General features: G+C 40.6%; 1 protein-coding gene across 1 annotated transcript in view; it reads right to left on the reverse strand.

The window, feature by feature from the left end:
* trpm3 (transient receptor potential cation channel, subfamily M, member 3) overlaps nt 1–17,468 on the reverse strand; it is a 357,718-nt gene that overhangs the window by 186,771 nt on the left and 153,479 nt on the right. The window contains exons 2-3 of the mRNA XM_072259452.1: nt 2,888–2,967; nt 223–421 (exon numbers count right to left, since the gene is read on the reverse strand). Of these exons, the coding sequence (XP_072115553.1) occupies nt 223–421; nt 2,888–2,967 (279 nt within the window). The remainder of the gene's footprint in view (nt 1–222; nt 422–2,887; nt 2,968–17,468) is intronic.

A 17,468-nucleotide genomic window follows, 5' to 3' on the forward strand; every position in this document is an offset into this window, starting at 1 on the left:
TTGCTGCCCTAAATGCTAGTGGCGTAACAGGCAAAAGAAGAATAGCTATATTAAGTATTTCTGATTGAGGAAAAAATATTATCTAGGACACCAGAAATAAAAGTGCAACGATTGAGCCAAGTTGAATGCATTCAAGTCAAACAGCAGTGAAGACTGTTCACATTTTATGTATCCTATTTCCAAAGCCCCTTGTCATCATTGTTTGGAAAACAAGCTACTTACCATAGCTTTGTTAGAATGTCCTCCTCCCTGAAATTCAATTGTGCCAAAGGCATCTGTTGGGCTGAGCTGGGTATGCTTGCTGACTGACCATTTCTCCAGATCATTCTTTGTACTTCGGCATTCGCCACTATCGTTCTGGCTGATGGAGATCGCAGGGGGTAATCCAACATGTTGGCCCATTAGTCGCCCACAACAGCACCTACCCCAACCAGGAAGAAAAGAAAAGCCTTTTAAAATTCCCTTCAATGAAGACCAAAAACAAGACTAGTTTGGACATAGTCCAGAGCAATGACCATAATAAAGGAAGCAACTTAAAGGAAGGAAGGAATCCAGGAAAAGTGACCTGGGTAGAGAAAGGGAGAGATAATTAGGGTACAGAAATTTGAGAAGGCTTTAATAAACCATAGAGGACATTTGGTTTCAATTAGTGTGGTAGACAGTACAAAAGCAAACAAGTTATACTAAACATACTGTATATAGTTAGGTCTCAGCTCAGTCCTAGGTCCCATATTTTAAGCAGGATCTTAAGGCTTCAGAGAGAGTGCAGAGGTTTACCAGACTGACTCCAGTGATTATTAACTTCAGCTTTTGGAAGGATGGTTTTTGGAAGCAGTGGTTGGTCTCTGCAATGTATCGTTGGTTAGGGAGTTCAAAGTCATGAAAAACTTTGACAGTTCTCAGAGGCAGGAGGACCAGTACACAGACTTAAGATCATCATAAAAAGAATGAGAAAAGGGATGACGAAACTGAGTATTTTTAAAATGGAATGGCCTTTCAGGGATCAGGCAATAGATAGAAAAATAACTTTCTTATGGGAATAAGATAAAGAGTTGAATGGAAACATACACAAAGCAATGGGGAAAGAGCAGAGGGAGTGTGACTAACTGGAGAGCTCTTTCAAAATGCCATCACAGGCATGGTGGGCTGATAGAAAGTTTACTCATAGCAGCGGAGCCATACCGTACAGAAAAAGGCCACTTGGCCCATGGAGTTTATGCTGTTCACTAAGCACCTATTTACAGTAAAGCATTCCCATCAATTCTCTCCAGGTTTCCCCACTCACCTACAAACTGGGGCAATTTACAGTAACCAATTAATCTACCAGTCGGGATGTCTTTGGGGTGTGGGAGAAAAGCAGAGCACCTCATAGGGATATATGAAATCACAAAGTAGGGTATGAGTACACAGTCTTTTTCCCATGGTTGAGGAATCAAGAACTAGAGGGTATAGGTTTAAGGTGAGAGGAGGATGTTTTAATAGGAATCCGAGGGGCAACATTTGCACAGGGGGTGGTACTTCTATACAGTAAACTGCCAGAGGGCTAACTGAGGCAGGTACAATAACAACATATGAAAGGCACTCAGACAAGTACAAGAAAAGGAAAGGTTTAGAGGTATATAGGCAAAATGTGGGCAAATAGCAGTAGCTTAGATGGGTGTCTGGGTTAGCATGGATGAGTGGGGCCAAATGGCCTGTTTCCATGCTGTATAACCTTGACTCAATGTTTCAGGATAAATTCACACAATGACAGGAAGAATGTCAGATTTGAACCCGGGTTGCTGGAGCTGTGAAGAGGTGACTCAACTATCTGTGCTATGGTGCTGTCAGAGATTCCCACAGGGAAATGAAGGATTGGTAAAGAGGGGAGGAATGCATCAGAACATTTGGCCAGTGTGAATGCATCAAGAGTTGTTGATAACTTCTGGCCCAGAGTTAGGGAGTAGGGCAATGAATGGGGCTGAGTGATATGGCTCGACCCAGGGGCAGAAGAAACAGTTTAACCCTCAATATCAACAAGCAGATTGTCAGAGGCTTGCCTTCACCTAATGCTGAAATCTATTTAGTGAAAGTAGGGACATAAGCTGAGATCAGCATGCACCAAAACAACCTAGAGCTTTAATGTGGTAAGATATCCCACATCATTCACCAAAATTTGACACCATCCCTGAAAAGAGAAATTAGGCCAAGAGTAGACTTTAAGGGCCAGCTTAAAAGGCAAGAGAAGATCAGAAATGGGTATCTGAAACTCAGGGCCTTGGTGGTAAGCATAGGATACTGGAAGTCAGACACTTGGAGAAGGTTGGAATTGAAGGATTGCAGATACCTTGGTGGATGGTTGAGCTGGAATGGTTACAGAAGTAGGAAGAGGACAGGCCGTGGAGGGGTGTGAAAATAAGGATTACACAATTCTTAATACAAAGTAGCAATTAAAATCTGGATATTTGTACTGTCTCTGCACGGGACTTGTCCTTTAATAACTGGAGAGGTTGCCAAAGTGAAATATACTTACAGAAAAATTAGAGCCACTCTATCAGACGGCACAGCAGTATGCCAGATGGTGCTGCTGCCTCACTGGTGTAGTGACCCAGGTTCAATCCTAACCTCTAGTGTTGTCTTGTGCAGTTTGTACTTTCTTTCCATGACTATAGGACTATTTCTCCTCTCTTCCTATGCTCTGATTTCCTCCCACATCACCGTCATCACTGGGGTTACTTATAAACCAACCCCAATGGAGATAGGTGTAGGAGAATCAAGGGAACTAATGAGAAATAAAGAGGAAATAGAATTGTTCTGGGAACCAGCATGTCCTCCTCTTATGTTGTAAGCAAGTCCAAAATATCTTTGCTATTGCTTCCTTTAGTCAGCATCAAACTACTGCTATTACCTATGGTGGTCTTTCGTGCTTGGTATAATGTGGACGCATTCTCGCTTGCAAAAAGCTCTCTCTATCCATGACTTCTGGGCCTGTAAAAGAGAAAAAAAGCAATATTTTAATCCATTTGCTTACTTGAGGAAAACTGAGGTACTGTTACCTTCTAGGTATTACTGGATCTGTAACTAAGAGCCTGCATTGAAGATTTGGAAACGTATTCAATTTCCACCACTACAGCTTGGAGATGTAACTTCAGCTAATTAAATAAATCAGGAGTAAACAATCAGACTCAGTAATTGTGACTATGAAACTATCTGATTGTTGTAAAATCGTTTTTACTCATCCTCCCCTAGTTTGGCATACACACGACTCTAGTTCCACAATAAAGTGGTAGATCTTTAATTCCACTGAAATGTCGTGGCAAGCCACTCAGATCAGGAATGATCAGGATCGGGGAAGAAATATCCACATCTCCTGAATGACTATAAAAAAGAAATAGTAATGAAAGAGTAAAATCTGTGTGTTTTATTAAATCCAACAGAACCAAATTGGAAAGGCCAAGAGGAGAAATGCCATTGTTGAAAAAAAATGCTTGTTGTGTGGAAATTTCCCTTTGTTCACCAGTGTAAAAGGCACTGAATAGTTGAATCAGTAGGATGCATTCTGCCTCTGAAATTAATTTCAATTCACAGACAGAGTACAATGCACTGAAGTTAAAAAAAAATCACATGTTTGGCATTGCTCATTTCTAGGATTTTTGGAATACTAAACAGCCTCACTAGTAGTTAAGCCGAAGAACCGAGCTATCTCATTTATGCTGTTCATCGTTATCATAGGATGCCTGACTGGTAAATCTGCCACCTCTATAGGCAGTTATACTGAATTATACTCTATTATCCTGAATTGGCTCCTAAAGCACTTTATAGAAAAATGAAAAACAGCACCTGCTGAAAATCTAAAATACACCAGTAAATGCTGGAAAAAGGCAGTTCAGAGAGCGGGCTTCAAATCTCAGCCTTGCCAACAAGGCCTACATCCTTTAAATCAATATAAAAAAAACTTGAACTTCTGGATGATAAACCTATTCACTGTTAAAGTTGGTGTTACTTTAGTTTACAAAATTTAAGTGAAGGAAAAGGAACCAACATATGTGAACAAAAGCTCACCAAGTTCCCCAAAACTGGACTACATTTTAGCATTTGACTGCTGTCTATTATCTCAGGCGAAGGCCTCTGGCTTCATCCACTATTTAATTAGGTTGTGGCTAATCTAGATTTTGAAGTATTTTACAAGAGTTTTTTACTTCCATCCCCTTAAAATCCACTTATATTCAGGGCTTTAAGTGATGAAACTGATTGGGTAGTTCCCAGAACATTCTTAACTATTTGACATTTTCAGAAATTAAAGATGAATGCAATCATGGAGCTTGATTGTCAATTTGGAATAAAATTGAGAGCTGATTGCCTGTAGACCCAGCCCAGGAGTTATATTCATCATATAAATATGATTCTGGTAAATTAACTGGTCCTAGACCTGGTCAACATAATGAAAATTTATCCTATGTTTGCCATTGCATGATAGAATGTAAATTCATCCGAGAATGGATTACACCACTTTCTCGGAACATGTCAGACTTGTCTATCTAATTCAAGACCAGTTGGGTGAGCAGATTTTGGACACAGTTCTGAGCCAGAATCACAGTAAAGTTGATCTATAATGCCACAATATACACCTTGAAGAAGAAATTCATCCTTCGTTGAAAGTGCCGTATAGCAGTAAATAACATATTGCTTGACTCATTCCACTGAAGTCAAAGGAGATGAATATCTGAGGTATGATACAATTCAAAGCCACTGCGGTATTGTACTATTGTACTGTGCAGATGACCAAGGCTAGACCTTCACCCAATTATAATAAATATAATATTTGATTTATGAATATTATATTAGCATATATTAATGATTTTGGTATATTTTGGAAAAATTTTATTACCTTTAGTAAAGTTATTAGATTTATTATGGTTAGTGACCGAGATCAGTGGACCCCAAGGATGACACCCCCAGGTCATTGAGTCCCAGGGTGGGAGGCCTGTGCGAATATGGAAGTTAAGGACTAGAATTCAAAACCCCCTGATCGACAAAGTCCGGAGGTCAAAGCCAGAATTAAAAATCCAGGGACTCGCATGTCTGCTGGTCAAAGACCGAACACAGCTTGTCTGGAGGTTGAAGGTCGAAAGTCATAACCTCTGGGTTGGCGTATCTGAGGCTCAGAAGTTTGTGAGCCTGTGAGTCTGGGCCGAGGTCTGAAGACTGGAGGTCCAATGTTTGTAATCCTGAGAGTCCGGAGCCAAGAACTGGAGGCCGTAGGGCCAGAGGTGTGGCACGTTCAGAGACTGGAGGCCTGTCTGTGTGTGTGAGTGGGTCGGAAAGGGGCTTGTGTTGTTCAGTTATTCTGTTATTGTTGTTGTTGCTTGTATTTTTCTGCTGAACATGGTGGACATGCTATGTCGGTGCCAGAATTTGTGGTGACACCTGAAGGCTGCCCCAGCAGATTCTTAGGTTGTATTGGCAGTTAACACAAATGACACATTTCATTGTATGTTTTTATCTACATGTGACATATAAATGTATCTGAATCTGATGTAGTTATATTTCTTTTACTGAATAACTATTCCAAATTTGCATTATGGCTTCTAGGTAAGAAAGCCTATGGGTGAATAAGCATGCTTTTTACAATAATATCATAATCAATACAGTCATGGAGATTTACAGCACAGAAACAAGCCCTTCAACCCATCCAGTAAGTGCCAAACTATTATTCTGCCTCATCCCATCAAGCTGCACCTGGATTGTAGCCCCCTATACTCTTCCCATTCATGTACCTATCCAAACTTCTCTTAAATACTGAAATCAAACATGCATTCACCACTTTCACTGGAGCTTGTTCACATACTCGCTACCCCCTTTGTGAAGAAGCTCCTCCTCATGCTGCTCTTAAACTTTTCACCTTTCACCCTTAACTCATGACCTCTAGTTCGAGTCTCACACAACTCATTGGAAAAAGCTGTAGTGGTATGATTTTGACAGAATCTGTTCATAGAAGGACTGGCGGGTCTTTTTCATGAGAAACTTTATAAGTTGAATATGATTACATGACCAAATAATTAAATTACACCTAATTAAATAGAATTTTGCATTTATATTTGAGCTTCAAATGACTTTGCTGATAGTAACACAATAATGGAATCTTAGTCTTAAAAGAAGGATGACCTTTACTCAGCATTTTCAGCACCCTCTCAGAGCCAGATAGTCTGCTCTACACTGTAATTGACATCTGAGTAGTTATCAGTGATCATTTATAGGATGCCAGTTATTGACTAAGTAGAACAAAATGCTGATGTAGACCTTAAACTGGGGCTAGACAGGATACAGAGCACATCAACTCAACCGGCCCCAATTTTCTGCTCCACTCAAGCCTCCTCCAGTCTTTGGTGCATTGGCATAAACCTCGAGTCTTTTCTTCCTAGTATGTTTACCTAGCTTGCCCTTCAATCCATCTGTCATTCATTCTCTCTTGATAGTGAGTTCCACAATATCACCACTTTTTCAGTAAAGAAAGTTGTTCTGAAATTATGAATACTTGATTCTGTTTTATATTGATGATCTCAGGTGTAAAGATCCTTTCCATATCCTCTCTACCAAAAGCTTTTATCATGTAGATGCCTTATACTAGCTCAGCACTTGAGGAAAGACACCAAGTCTGCTCCTCCTTGGTGCTTTCCCATGTGGATAATAATTGAAACAGGGAGAAATATCTCACTCTGAAATTCTGATCCGACAGAGAGCCTCTTGTGAATGCTGAGACTGATTTGAATGGGTTTTTAAACAATGTAGAAAGCAGGGGATTGAAAAAGAAGTGGTCTGGGACACAGGTTCAGCCATAGAGGCTGTAGAGCAATTTGGGAATAAAGTGTACTGTAGAAATGCAGAATGTTCTCTTTCTCATAATGAGCAACCACAGTGATTAAAACACAATGTTGCTTTAATCTGTATTACTGAGTCTCTGGGGTTTGAGATCTGGGCTGTAGAAAACTAACTGAATCTGAGACATTTTTAAGAATTAATATTTGGACTGGACCAAAAAAAGAAAGCTTTGATCTCTTTCATGATTTGGAAACAGTTTAGAAGATAATCCTGCAAAGTGGAAAATCTTTGAATAGAAATATTTATAGTATGTCAATGAATTGAGAAACAGTTCTTCAGAAATATTCACATCAGTGTCATGTTTTGATGTTATGAGGTGATGTTGAAGATAATGTACAGTGATGGACCTGGCTCTAGAATTCCAGAAATTTCTCTCTCTTGGTGGTTTCAACATGACCCTCAAAAAAATAACTACCAATGAACCAACTTTTAAATGATATTTATATAGTGACTTCATCAGATTGAAATCCAAGCTGCTTCATCTGTGTATTATCAAATAGAATTAGACTCTTAAGACATATGGAAAACGTTTAGGAAGATGACCTGATACTTTGTATCAGAGAGAGAGGTTCTAGAAAATATCCTACAGAGTCAAAGTGTTGGGATAAAGGTAGGAAATTCCAGAGATTCTGACCCTTGATATTGCCTATGGTGGAATGACAGAGGTCAGCAATGTTTAAGTCCTGATGAAGAGTCCTGACCCAATATGTTGACCATCTGTTCCTCTCCACAGATGCTCAATGACCTGTTGTGTTCCTCCAGCACATTGTTTTTTGCTGTAGATTCCAGCATCTGCAGTCTCGTGTGTGTCCAATGTTTAAAACACAGAATTGAGAGGAATGCAAGGGTCTTGGATTATTAAGGTGTTAGGGAGGTTGTGGCATTGGGAGGGTGAAGTCCTGAGTGATTCAAGAATAAAACCTGTGGAATTGAGGACTATGGTTAAAATGTAGGATTGAAGAATCCAAAGGATAACTCTTTCAGAATTTGGCAGAATTCCTGGTGGATGAAGAAACATAATGGAGTAGAACTTAATCAGTGTTTAGGGCAAGATTTTCTTTCCAGGCTTCTCTCTGTGGATCTCATGCTGGGAAAATCTAAAGAGAGGTCAATGTTGCTTCACTGGGGTATAATGGGAAAGTAAGTGAAAGTGCCTCTGAAATTCCATTGTAGAATTCAAGTCACAATATCAGTAGATGGCTGCTTAACTGGATTGTCTGAAGGTTCTATCTCAACTATTTTAGAGGAGACATTAATACATTTAAGCAGATGGGTTCTAATAGCATCAAGTTCAACTTGTAGCACATTTAGTGTCTTATTACATCCTGTAGTAATTCAGAGGAATGTTTCCAACCACTTTGAAATACACATTATGCTAGGTAATGAAAATTATGGTCATGGGGATCTCTGCAGCTGTTCCTCCACATGAAACGAATGGATTTTCTGTTCCTGTGTAAGGGCCATGGCTACAGATATTGGGCAAGATCTCAAGTGTAAGTCACAATAAACTGTCACGTTCTTGGGCACAGACCCTGGACTCCACGACACAGTTGGGAAACCACTGGTAAAGACCAGTCAGTAAGTTCAGGATTTCCATAACATATGCACAAGGAAATGCCAGTAGTTCCACGTTTACCAGCAAGTTCCAGCCTAATGTTCTCATTTTTTAAATCTGCTTTCCTCTAGGATTGACTTTAATTTACACCTTCTTTTCAGTGCTGCTATTACTTATTTTCCAAACCTTAAGCCCAATGAGTCATTGAAGAGGTTTTTATCTGCTCCATTCACTCAGGGTTCCATGTGTACCTTTGCCCTTGTTGAAATATTAAGAGTTGTTATCAGTAACTTAGTCTGTAAAATTATTCATGCTGAAGACGATTATTGAACTAGTTTTAGGTGCCATTTGTTATGTTTTGTAACTCCAAAGCATAAAGCTAACTGAAAGAAAAACACAGACTGGGGATAACTTGTGTGCATTTAGATTTTCTCTTCAGTAAAGTGCGCACATATTACGTGGTGGCATAATGATTTACTGCCATTCTCACACTTTTACATATAATCCATAATGGATTATGTAGAAAACAAAGAATGCTTAATGAAGCAATATTAATCAAATATTACTGAAATATTAAATAAACTACACTCCTCCCTGCTTAACTATAAACTCCAACTCAATATACATCTCAACTCAAATATGTAATATATTGCTCTCTAGTCTTTCTCTCTCTCTCTCTTTGTGGATAATCTCTTTCCTGACAAGGGAGGTCAGTCTGTTTGCAGATGAGACTTGTGGCTGTGAAACAATCTCAGATTCTGGAGCCTCCTCAGTGGTGCTTGTAGGAGTTGACTCTGGGACTGCAGGAAGTGGTTCTGACAGCTCTGGGCACATTTCTTCTCTCAAAATGGACTCCGTTTTCCTTCTCAAATGATCGATGCGCCTGATGTCATCTAGAGATGATACAACCTCCACTGTGTAGGAGAGTGGTCCAGTTCTGTCGTTAATCTTTCCAAGTACCCAGTTTTGATCACCTCTGAAGTCCCTTGCCATGACTGCTGTGGTTTGAAAATGGACACTGGCGGTTGATGATCAGTAATGAAGGTAACCTCCTCCCATACGAGCAATGCTTGGAATATTTTACACCCTGGCCAGACTCAAGGCCTCTCTGTCAATCTGTGTGTATTTTTTCACTGCAGCGGTAAGGGAACATGATGCAAAGGCTATGGGGTGCTCACTCCCATCACTCATAACGTATGACACGACTGCACCTATACCATAAGGCAAGACTTCACAGGCAAGCTTCATTGAACAATCTGGATCATAATGTGTGAGTATAGTGTCTGGTGTCACTATTTCCTTTGACTTTTTGAAAGCCACCTCACATTGCTTTGTCCATTGCCATTTATTCCCGATCTGTAGTAATGAGTTCAAGGGGTGGTCCTCAGTAGTCAGGTTTGGCAGGAACCTGTTACAGTCCTGTTGAAGGGTCTTGGCCTGAAACTTCAACGTATTCCTTTCCACAGCTGCTGCTGAGTTCCTCCAGCATTTTGTGTGTGTCGCTTGTCTCTTGTTAGTTTTCACATTGATGAAGGTGTCACTCTAATCATTATAATATTTTTTTTATCAACAGCATGCAGATCAGCACTCTTTTTGAAACTGAAATTTGACATTTTATCTTTTTCTCTTCCCTGTGTAGTCCATTTATTTTTGGCTGTCCGACATGCTCTTTGTTGCACCTTTGTTGCCTTTTCGGCAAGTTTTGCCTTTAAATCTGCATTGGTCTGGTGTATGTGAGCCTGTGCCACAACAGTAAGACAATTTCTTTAGCCATGCCTGTTCTGTTTGGACATTGCAATTTTCTTCACATTCACTTTCATTCTTCACTGCAACTCAGTTGCATCTCTGGTTGCAGTTTCCATTGAAACAGCCATTTCAACTGCTCTTCTAAATGTGAGTTGTGCTTCAGTTAGGAGCCATTTTTGAATCATTTCTTGAGAGATTCCACAAACTGAACAAGCTCTCAGTGCATCATTAGCCCATCACTGAACTGACAATGATAAACCTCGTCAGTCCAGCAACAACAGCTGAAATGGACACCCTCCCCCCCATTTTGATTCTGCTTAAGAAACTCTAAAGGATTCTGCAATCAACAATGTTATCAGATCTAAATATTCCTGCATGGCTTTCATTATATCAGCAAAGCTCATTTCAGCTGGTTTGGTTGGAACAGTCAAATATCTAAGCAAACTGTGCCTTTTCACCTAATGCAGCGGTCCCCAACCACCGGGCCGCGGACTGGTGCCTGGCTGCAAAGCATGTGCTACCGGGCCACGAGGAAACAATGTGATTTGGCAATATGAGTCAGCTGCACCTTTCCTCATTCCCTGTCACACCCACTGTTGTGCTTGAACGCACGTGAGGTCATTACCCGTGCATCATCCATGTCAGTGCGGGAAGGAGATCAACTCCTCCAGCTTGCAAATGACAGCAGGCTGAAAAGTATCCGGAACATAACATTTCTGCTGGCATTCTGGATCAAAGTCAAGGCTAAATATCCTGAGATAGCCACAAAAGCACTGAAAGCGTTGCTTCCATTTCCAACATATCTCTGCAATGAATGCAACGAAAACTAAATTGCGGAATAGACTGGACATAAGGAACCCCCTTCGAGTATCGCTGTCTCCCATCACCCCTCGATGACACCGTCTTGTTGCAGGAAAACAAGTATTCAGCCCAGGGCTCCCACTGATTCAGCGATATTGGTGTGTTGCAATTGATTTTATATGTTCATACAGAGAAAATATGTGCTGTGTGTTTAATATCCAAACGTTACTTAAAATGTTATGATGCTATTGACTTATAAGCGATTTATATAACCATATAACAATTACAGCATGGAAACAGGCGATCTCGGCCCTTCTAGTCTGTGCCAAACGCTACTCTCACCTAGTCCCACCGACCTGCATTTAGCCCATACCCTCCATTCCTTTCCTGTCCATATACCTATCCAATTTTTCTTTAACTGATAATATCAAACCTGCCTCTACCACTTCCACTGGAAGTTCGTTCAACACTTACTTCAAGCTCCCCTGTCCTCCCCGATAATTGACTTATCACTATATTCATGCGAGGAAAATATGCGTTGTGTGTTTAATATTAAATTCATTAGATAAACCTTTTTAGAAATGAAATTGAGTGTGTTAGCCATTTATCACCAATATTCTGGTCATGATTAACAACCGCCCCCCGAACAGAAACACCAAAAACGATTTGTAGAAAAAAAATCGGCACATACACATATGCGCACACAAGTGCCCGTGCAAGGCTTCATGGTCATTGTAGTCTTTCTGGGGTAAACACAATGTATTTCAGGGGTCCCCAACCTTTTTTGCAATGCGGACTGGTTTATACTTTACAATATTCTTGCAGACTGGCCGACCTGGGGGGCGGGGGGGGGGGTAGAGTTGCCAATGGACAAGAGTAGCAGTCAAATACGTTGTGCTTACCATGCTTTGCTACCGCGGCCCGGTGGTTGGGGACTGCTGCCGTATTTGACTGCTACTCTTGTCCGTTGGCAACCCTACACGCCCGCCCCCCCCCCCCACCCGGGTCAGCCGGTCTACATGAATATTGTCAATAATAAACTGGTCCATGTTGCAAAAAAGGCTGGGGACTCCTGACCTAATGCACTCAGCAAAACCAGCATTCATTCACTGGCTACTTAAAATACTGCTTAAATTGCTCAGTATACAAAATACAGTTATCTGTTGTGTAATTAAACGTGTTTGTCTTTCCGATGTAGCCTTTTTATCAACTCAACTGTCTGTCCCCTTGTGAAGAAAAAAAATTCTGCACTTTTTTTTCACTCAACCATTTCTCTCTCCCCCTTGCAAAGAAAGAACGCAAACACGAGGAAATCTGCAGATGCTGGAATTTCAAGCAACACACATAAAAGTTGCTGGTGAACGCAGCAGGCCAGGCAGCATCTACAGGAAGAGGTACAGTCAACGTTTCGGGCCGAGACCCTTCGTCAGGACTAACCGAAAGAAGAGCTAGTAAGAGATTTGGAAGTGGGAGGGGGAGGGGGAGATCCAAAATGATAGGAGAAGACAGGAGGGGGAGGGATGGAGCCAAGAGCTAGACAGGTGATAGGCAAAAGGGATATGAGAAGATCCTGGAACGGCAGGCCTAGGGAGAAAGAAAGGGGGAGGAGGGAAGCCCAGAGGATAGGCAATAATGGATGGGGTACAAGGGAGAGGTGAGGCATTAACAGAAGTTAGAGAAGTCAATGTTCATGCCATCAGGTTGGAGGCTAACCAGACGAAATATGAGGTGTTGTTCCTCCAACCTGAGTGTGGCTTCATCTTTACAGTAGAGGAGCCCGTGGATAGACGTATCAGAATGGGAATGGGACATGGAATTAAAATGTGTGGCCACTGGGAGATCCTGCTTTCTCTGGCAGACAGAGCATAGGTGTTCAGCAAAACGGACTCCCAGTCTGCGTCGGGTCTCGTCAATATATAAAAGGCCGCATCGGGAGCACCGGATGCAGTATATCACCCCAGCTGACTCACAGGTGAAGTGTCACCTCACCTGGAAGGACTGTCTGGGGCCCTGAATGGTGGTAAGGGAGGAAGTGTAAGGGCATGTGTCGCACTTGTTCCGCTTACAAGGATAAGTGCCAGGAGGGAGATCGGTGGGGAGGGATGGGGGGGACGAATGGACAAGGAAGTCGCGTAGGGAGCAATCCCTGTGGAAAGCAGGGGGTGGGAGGGAAAGACGTGTTAGTGGTGGGATCCCGTTGGAGGTGGCGGAAGTTACCGAGAATTATATGTTGGACCCAGAGGCTGGTAGGGTGGTAGGTGAGGACAAGGGGAACCCTATTCCTAGTGGGGTGGCGGGAGGATGGGATGAGAGCAGATGTGCGTGAAATGGGAGAGATGCATTTGACAGCAGAGTTGATGGTAGAGGAAGGGAAGCCCCTTTCTTTAAAAAAGGAGGACATCTCCTTTGTCCTGGATTGAAAAGCCAGAACGTGCTGTGCTGCAACAGGTAGGTAGGTTATCTTGGGTTTGTTTTAAACCTAACTCATCACCACTGTTATGTTTTCTAACTCCAAAACATAAAACTAATTGAATGAAAAACACAGAGCCAGGGATAACTCGAGTATTTTTAGTTTTTAAATTTAAATGTAAATAACAAAGAATGCTTCATCAAACAATATATCTATAATATTAATCAATTATTACAGAAATATTAAATACACAACACCATTACACGCCTTGTTATAGCAGCTCATGGATTCTTCTGGTTGCAGTCAAGGGGTGGCTTGATCTGCAGGGGATGTGCGCATTGTTTAACACTGCAGTATAACTGCAACTGTTCACGGTACAGTGACAATGATATCTTTAAAGCAATTATTTTGCTTTTGTTACTTTCCTCATCTAATTTATAATTACACAGAAATACATAAAGTCCACAACACAGTAACCCAAAGGGTTTCTGCTAGTGTTTATGCTCTCCCTCCCATGCCTCTTCATTTCCATTCTTTCCTCCTGACCCTTTCTCCCTCACAAGTTTATCTAGCTTCCCTATAAAGATGTGTCATCCTTTTGCTCAATCCTTGGTGGTTGAGATCATTCTCACTCCTCTTAAAGCAAAAATGATCAGCTACTGCAGATGCCTTGATACTTATGATCCTCAGTGATAGCCACCCCCACATTTAAAACGTGGCTGCATATCGATCTCTTCCATAACCTCAATCTCCTCCCTCACTCCATTCGGTTGCTTCCCTTCACTCTTGTCTCCTAAGATAACAAAAGCTCCAACTGTATCCATACTGTCCTGATAATATCCTTTCCTAATACTTCAACAGCACATTGATGTAAACATTCTTTAAAGGATGATTCAACTATCCATCACATTTGTTATGGCCAAATATCCCAACAGAAGATGGAACAGAGATGAAATTTAATCCAAACAAGTGGAAACACTTTGAGCAGTCAAATTTTAGAGAGACATACAGAGTATTTGCCTGAGACCTCAGGTATATTAATACACCAGCGGGACCTTGGGATGCAAGTCCATACCTCACTGAAAGTGTAGCACAGGTGGATAGGGTAGTGACAGGGGCATTTGGTATGATTGCCTTCATAAGCCAAGGCACTGAGTATAAGATTTGTGATGTCATGCTGCAGCTGTAAAAGTGTTGGCCTGTACTTGGAGTACAGTGCTCGTACAGTTCAGATTGTCACGCTACAGGAATGAAGTGGCAGCAACAGAAAGAGTGCAAAGAAAAATCACCAGGATGTTACCTGGGATGGAAGGTTGTATTTCTACGGAGAGGTTGGGCATTCTGGGGTTAATCTCAGTGAAACATAAAAGGCAGAGTGCTGACCTTGTAGAAGCTTATAAAATGATGAGGGGCTTAGGTTGAGCCGTTTTCCCTGGACAGGGAAATCTAGAACTTCAGGGCACAAGTTTAATGTGAGAGAGATGACTATTAAAAGAGCTGAGGGTTAAGTTAAAATATCCAATGAACCATAGTTGGCTATCAGGAATGAACTGCCAGAGGAGGGGGTAGAGGCAAATACAATCGCCAACATTTAAAATACATTAAGACAAGTACTTGGATAACAAAGACATAAAGCTAAACACAGGCAAATGGGATTAACATAGATAAGCATCATGGATGCCATAGACAAGGTGGGTCATGCTGAATGATTCTATGATTCTAGAAAGGATCTGCTTTTAGGAGACCCTTTCCCAACCTCAGCAACCCAAGCAACTAGGCAGATATTCATTAGGTTTAAGGGTTAGAAAATGGGCATTGTCTGTGCTGAGAAGGAAGTATAAATTCAACTGCATTAATTTAATATTAAAATTTAAAATCAAAATAAAGAAGGAACAGTAGAAGAAGCAAAATGGAGAAATTAAGCTGGAACTTGCTGAGAATTACTATGGAGTTAATTAAATACTTAGATTGTTATAAAATAGAAACTGCTAAATTCCACACAGGAAGATCAAACAATCATGTAACTAAAAAATAAATATTGCCTAGGAAAAACTCTCTTGGTTACACTTCTTGACGCTATTACTATGGTTTTGCTGAACGCTGTAAATTGATAACACAGATGTCATCTCCCTCTAATTTTATAGTCTGGAAGACTAATATCATAGATCAATGTGCCCACAATGGCTTCAATAGTCATCAAATAAAGACAGAATGAGATTAGGAAATCGATAAAATATATTTTTCCTGGTAATCATTTGATCAACATTTCACCTTGCATGACAGGTTTATTCCTTGACTGCTTTTCAAGGTATTTGGAATCTAAGGTGACATTTTCAGTGACTTAGTGGAATACCAGGCATGCTTCTAGTAACAGAAGGAAAGCACCTCCTTCATTTAAATGGTCAGAGAAAAATCTCAAAAACAATTTTAACTTATGTGACAGTTTTAATGTGGTGAGTCTTTCTGAGGTGCTCCATTGAGCAAAAGCTGAGAACTAACCATGAAAAGAAATTTGAGGGTAGTTGCAAAAGCTTGGTCAAAGTATCCATTTTCATAAAGCTTCTTATAGGTAAGGAGAGAGGTAAAGGGGCAGAGAAAGCTAGAGAGCTAATTCTGGAGCCTAAGACTGTGACAACTGAAGGCATGCCGACCAACATTAAAATCAGATAAGAGAGCAAATTTGAATACCACAGAAATTGAAGAGAATTGTAGCACTAGAGAAGATTACAGGGTGAAGGAGAAGATGAAACAAAAGAGGCATCTGAGGTCAAGGAAGTTTTAATATTAAGCTGGTAACTAGCTGAAACCCATTCTGCTAGCAATAGGATGATGGATTAACAGACATGGTTTGAATTAAAACATCATCACTGGAGGTTTTGATGAGCTCTGATTTACAGATAAAGAGTCAATGAAACTGAGGTGGTGTTCTTTACAATTACAAATTGTACATTTTCCATATATTTCATTGAAATAAAAATCAATCACAATTCTAAACCAGCAAGATGCCTTGTTAATTTTCCTTTTAACTACAGCAGATTCTGTTCAGAAAATACTTTGAACATCAGTCAAGTATTATTATTTCTTGAAGCAACTGCTGGACCAGCTCTCTTCTTCTTATATTTGCAGAAAGAACAGAATATTTTAGAGAGCATGGAGCAAGTTAATAAATAGAACTTCCTTGAAGCAGAAACATTAGGATGCCTCGTTAAAAAAAACGTTAGAATTCTGAACAACTGACAGCCAGTGACTTGCTGATACTTTCAGGTACATTCTATTTTGAAGCTTAACATTTAAGGAACCTCAATGAATGTAAAACTATTTTCAAAGTTTCAAGAAAAACATTTAAGGTAAAAGTTTCTGCAATATCTGGAACTACTCCAAAATATTTCCTTGTGATGTGTTCTGCCTCTTGAAAGAAAAAGTACTCTGTTGCAACAGAAGAGAAAGAATAATTTCTTTCTGTTATTGCCTACTGATTCTATAGCAACTGTCAAAAGCAAAGTTTAGCAGCAGACTCCAGAGCTAAAGTTAGTGATGAAAAACATAAGTCACTGTGAAAATCTGTGCACATTGCCTCTATTTTGCATAATACAGCAATGGATATAACTTCTCCTTTAAAAAATTCACGAATATACAGTGCCAGTACCTGTGCAAAGTCTTCAGAAAATAACCAAGTTCTCTCCTATGTGCATCTCCACTGCTCAGCAGCCCTTCACACATCACTCTCTGCTTCTTGCTGTGCTGTGTCTGTGCAGGCAGAAGACAGCCCACTCAACTCTATACATGTACTTGTTTAGACACACACACACACACACACACACACACACACACACACACACTGAGTGTGCGCACGCACAGTGATTGGGCAGTATTCTGTATGTACTGCTAGGACTAGGTATGTTTTAGAAGCTCTGCCAAAATTTATTTCCCCTTATAAAGCAAATTTGAGTTTGACTATTTAATCCACAAACAAAAGGCTCAACATTTCCCTTGGTTCTGGCTCGAATATTTTTTTAAATGCATTTATGTATAAACCCTGCTCGGAGGATGCTTAGCTGTTTTATATTATGAACTCAGCAAGCTAATCCCTGGAGAAAT

The sequence above is a fragment of the Mobula birostris genome, chromosome 5 (assembly GCF_030028105.1).
Source record: "Mobula birostris isolate sMobBir1 chromosome 5, sMobBir1.hap1, whole genome shotgun sequence".
Classification (NCBI taxonomy): domain Eukaryota; kingdom Metazoa; phylum Chordata; class Chondrichthyes; order Myliobatiformes; family Myliobatidae; genus Mobula; species Mobula birostris.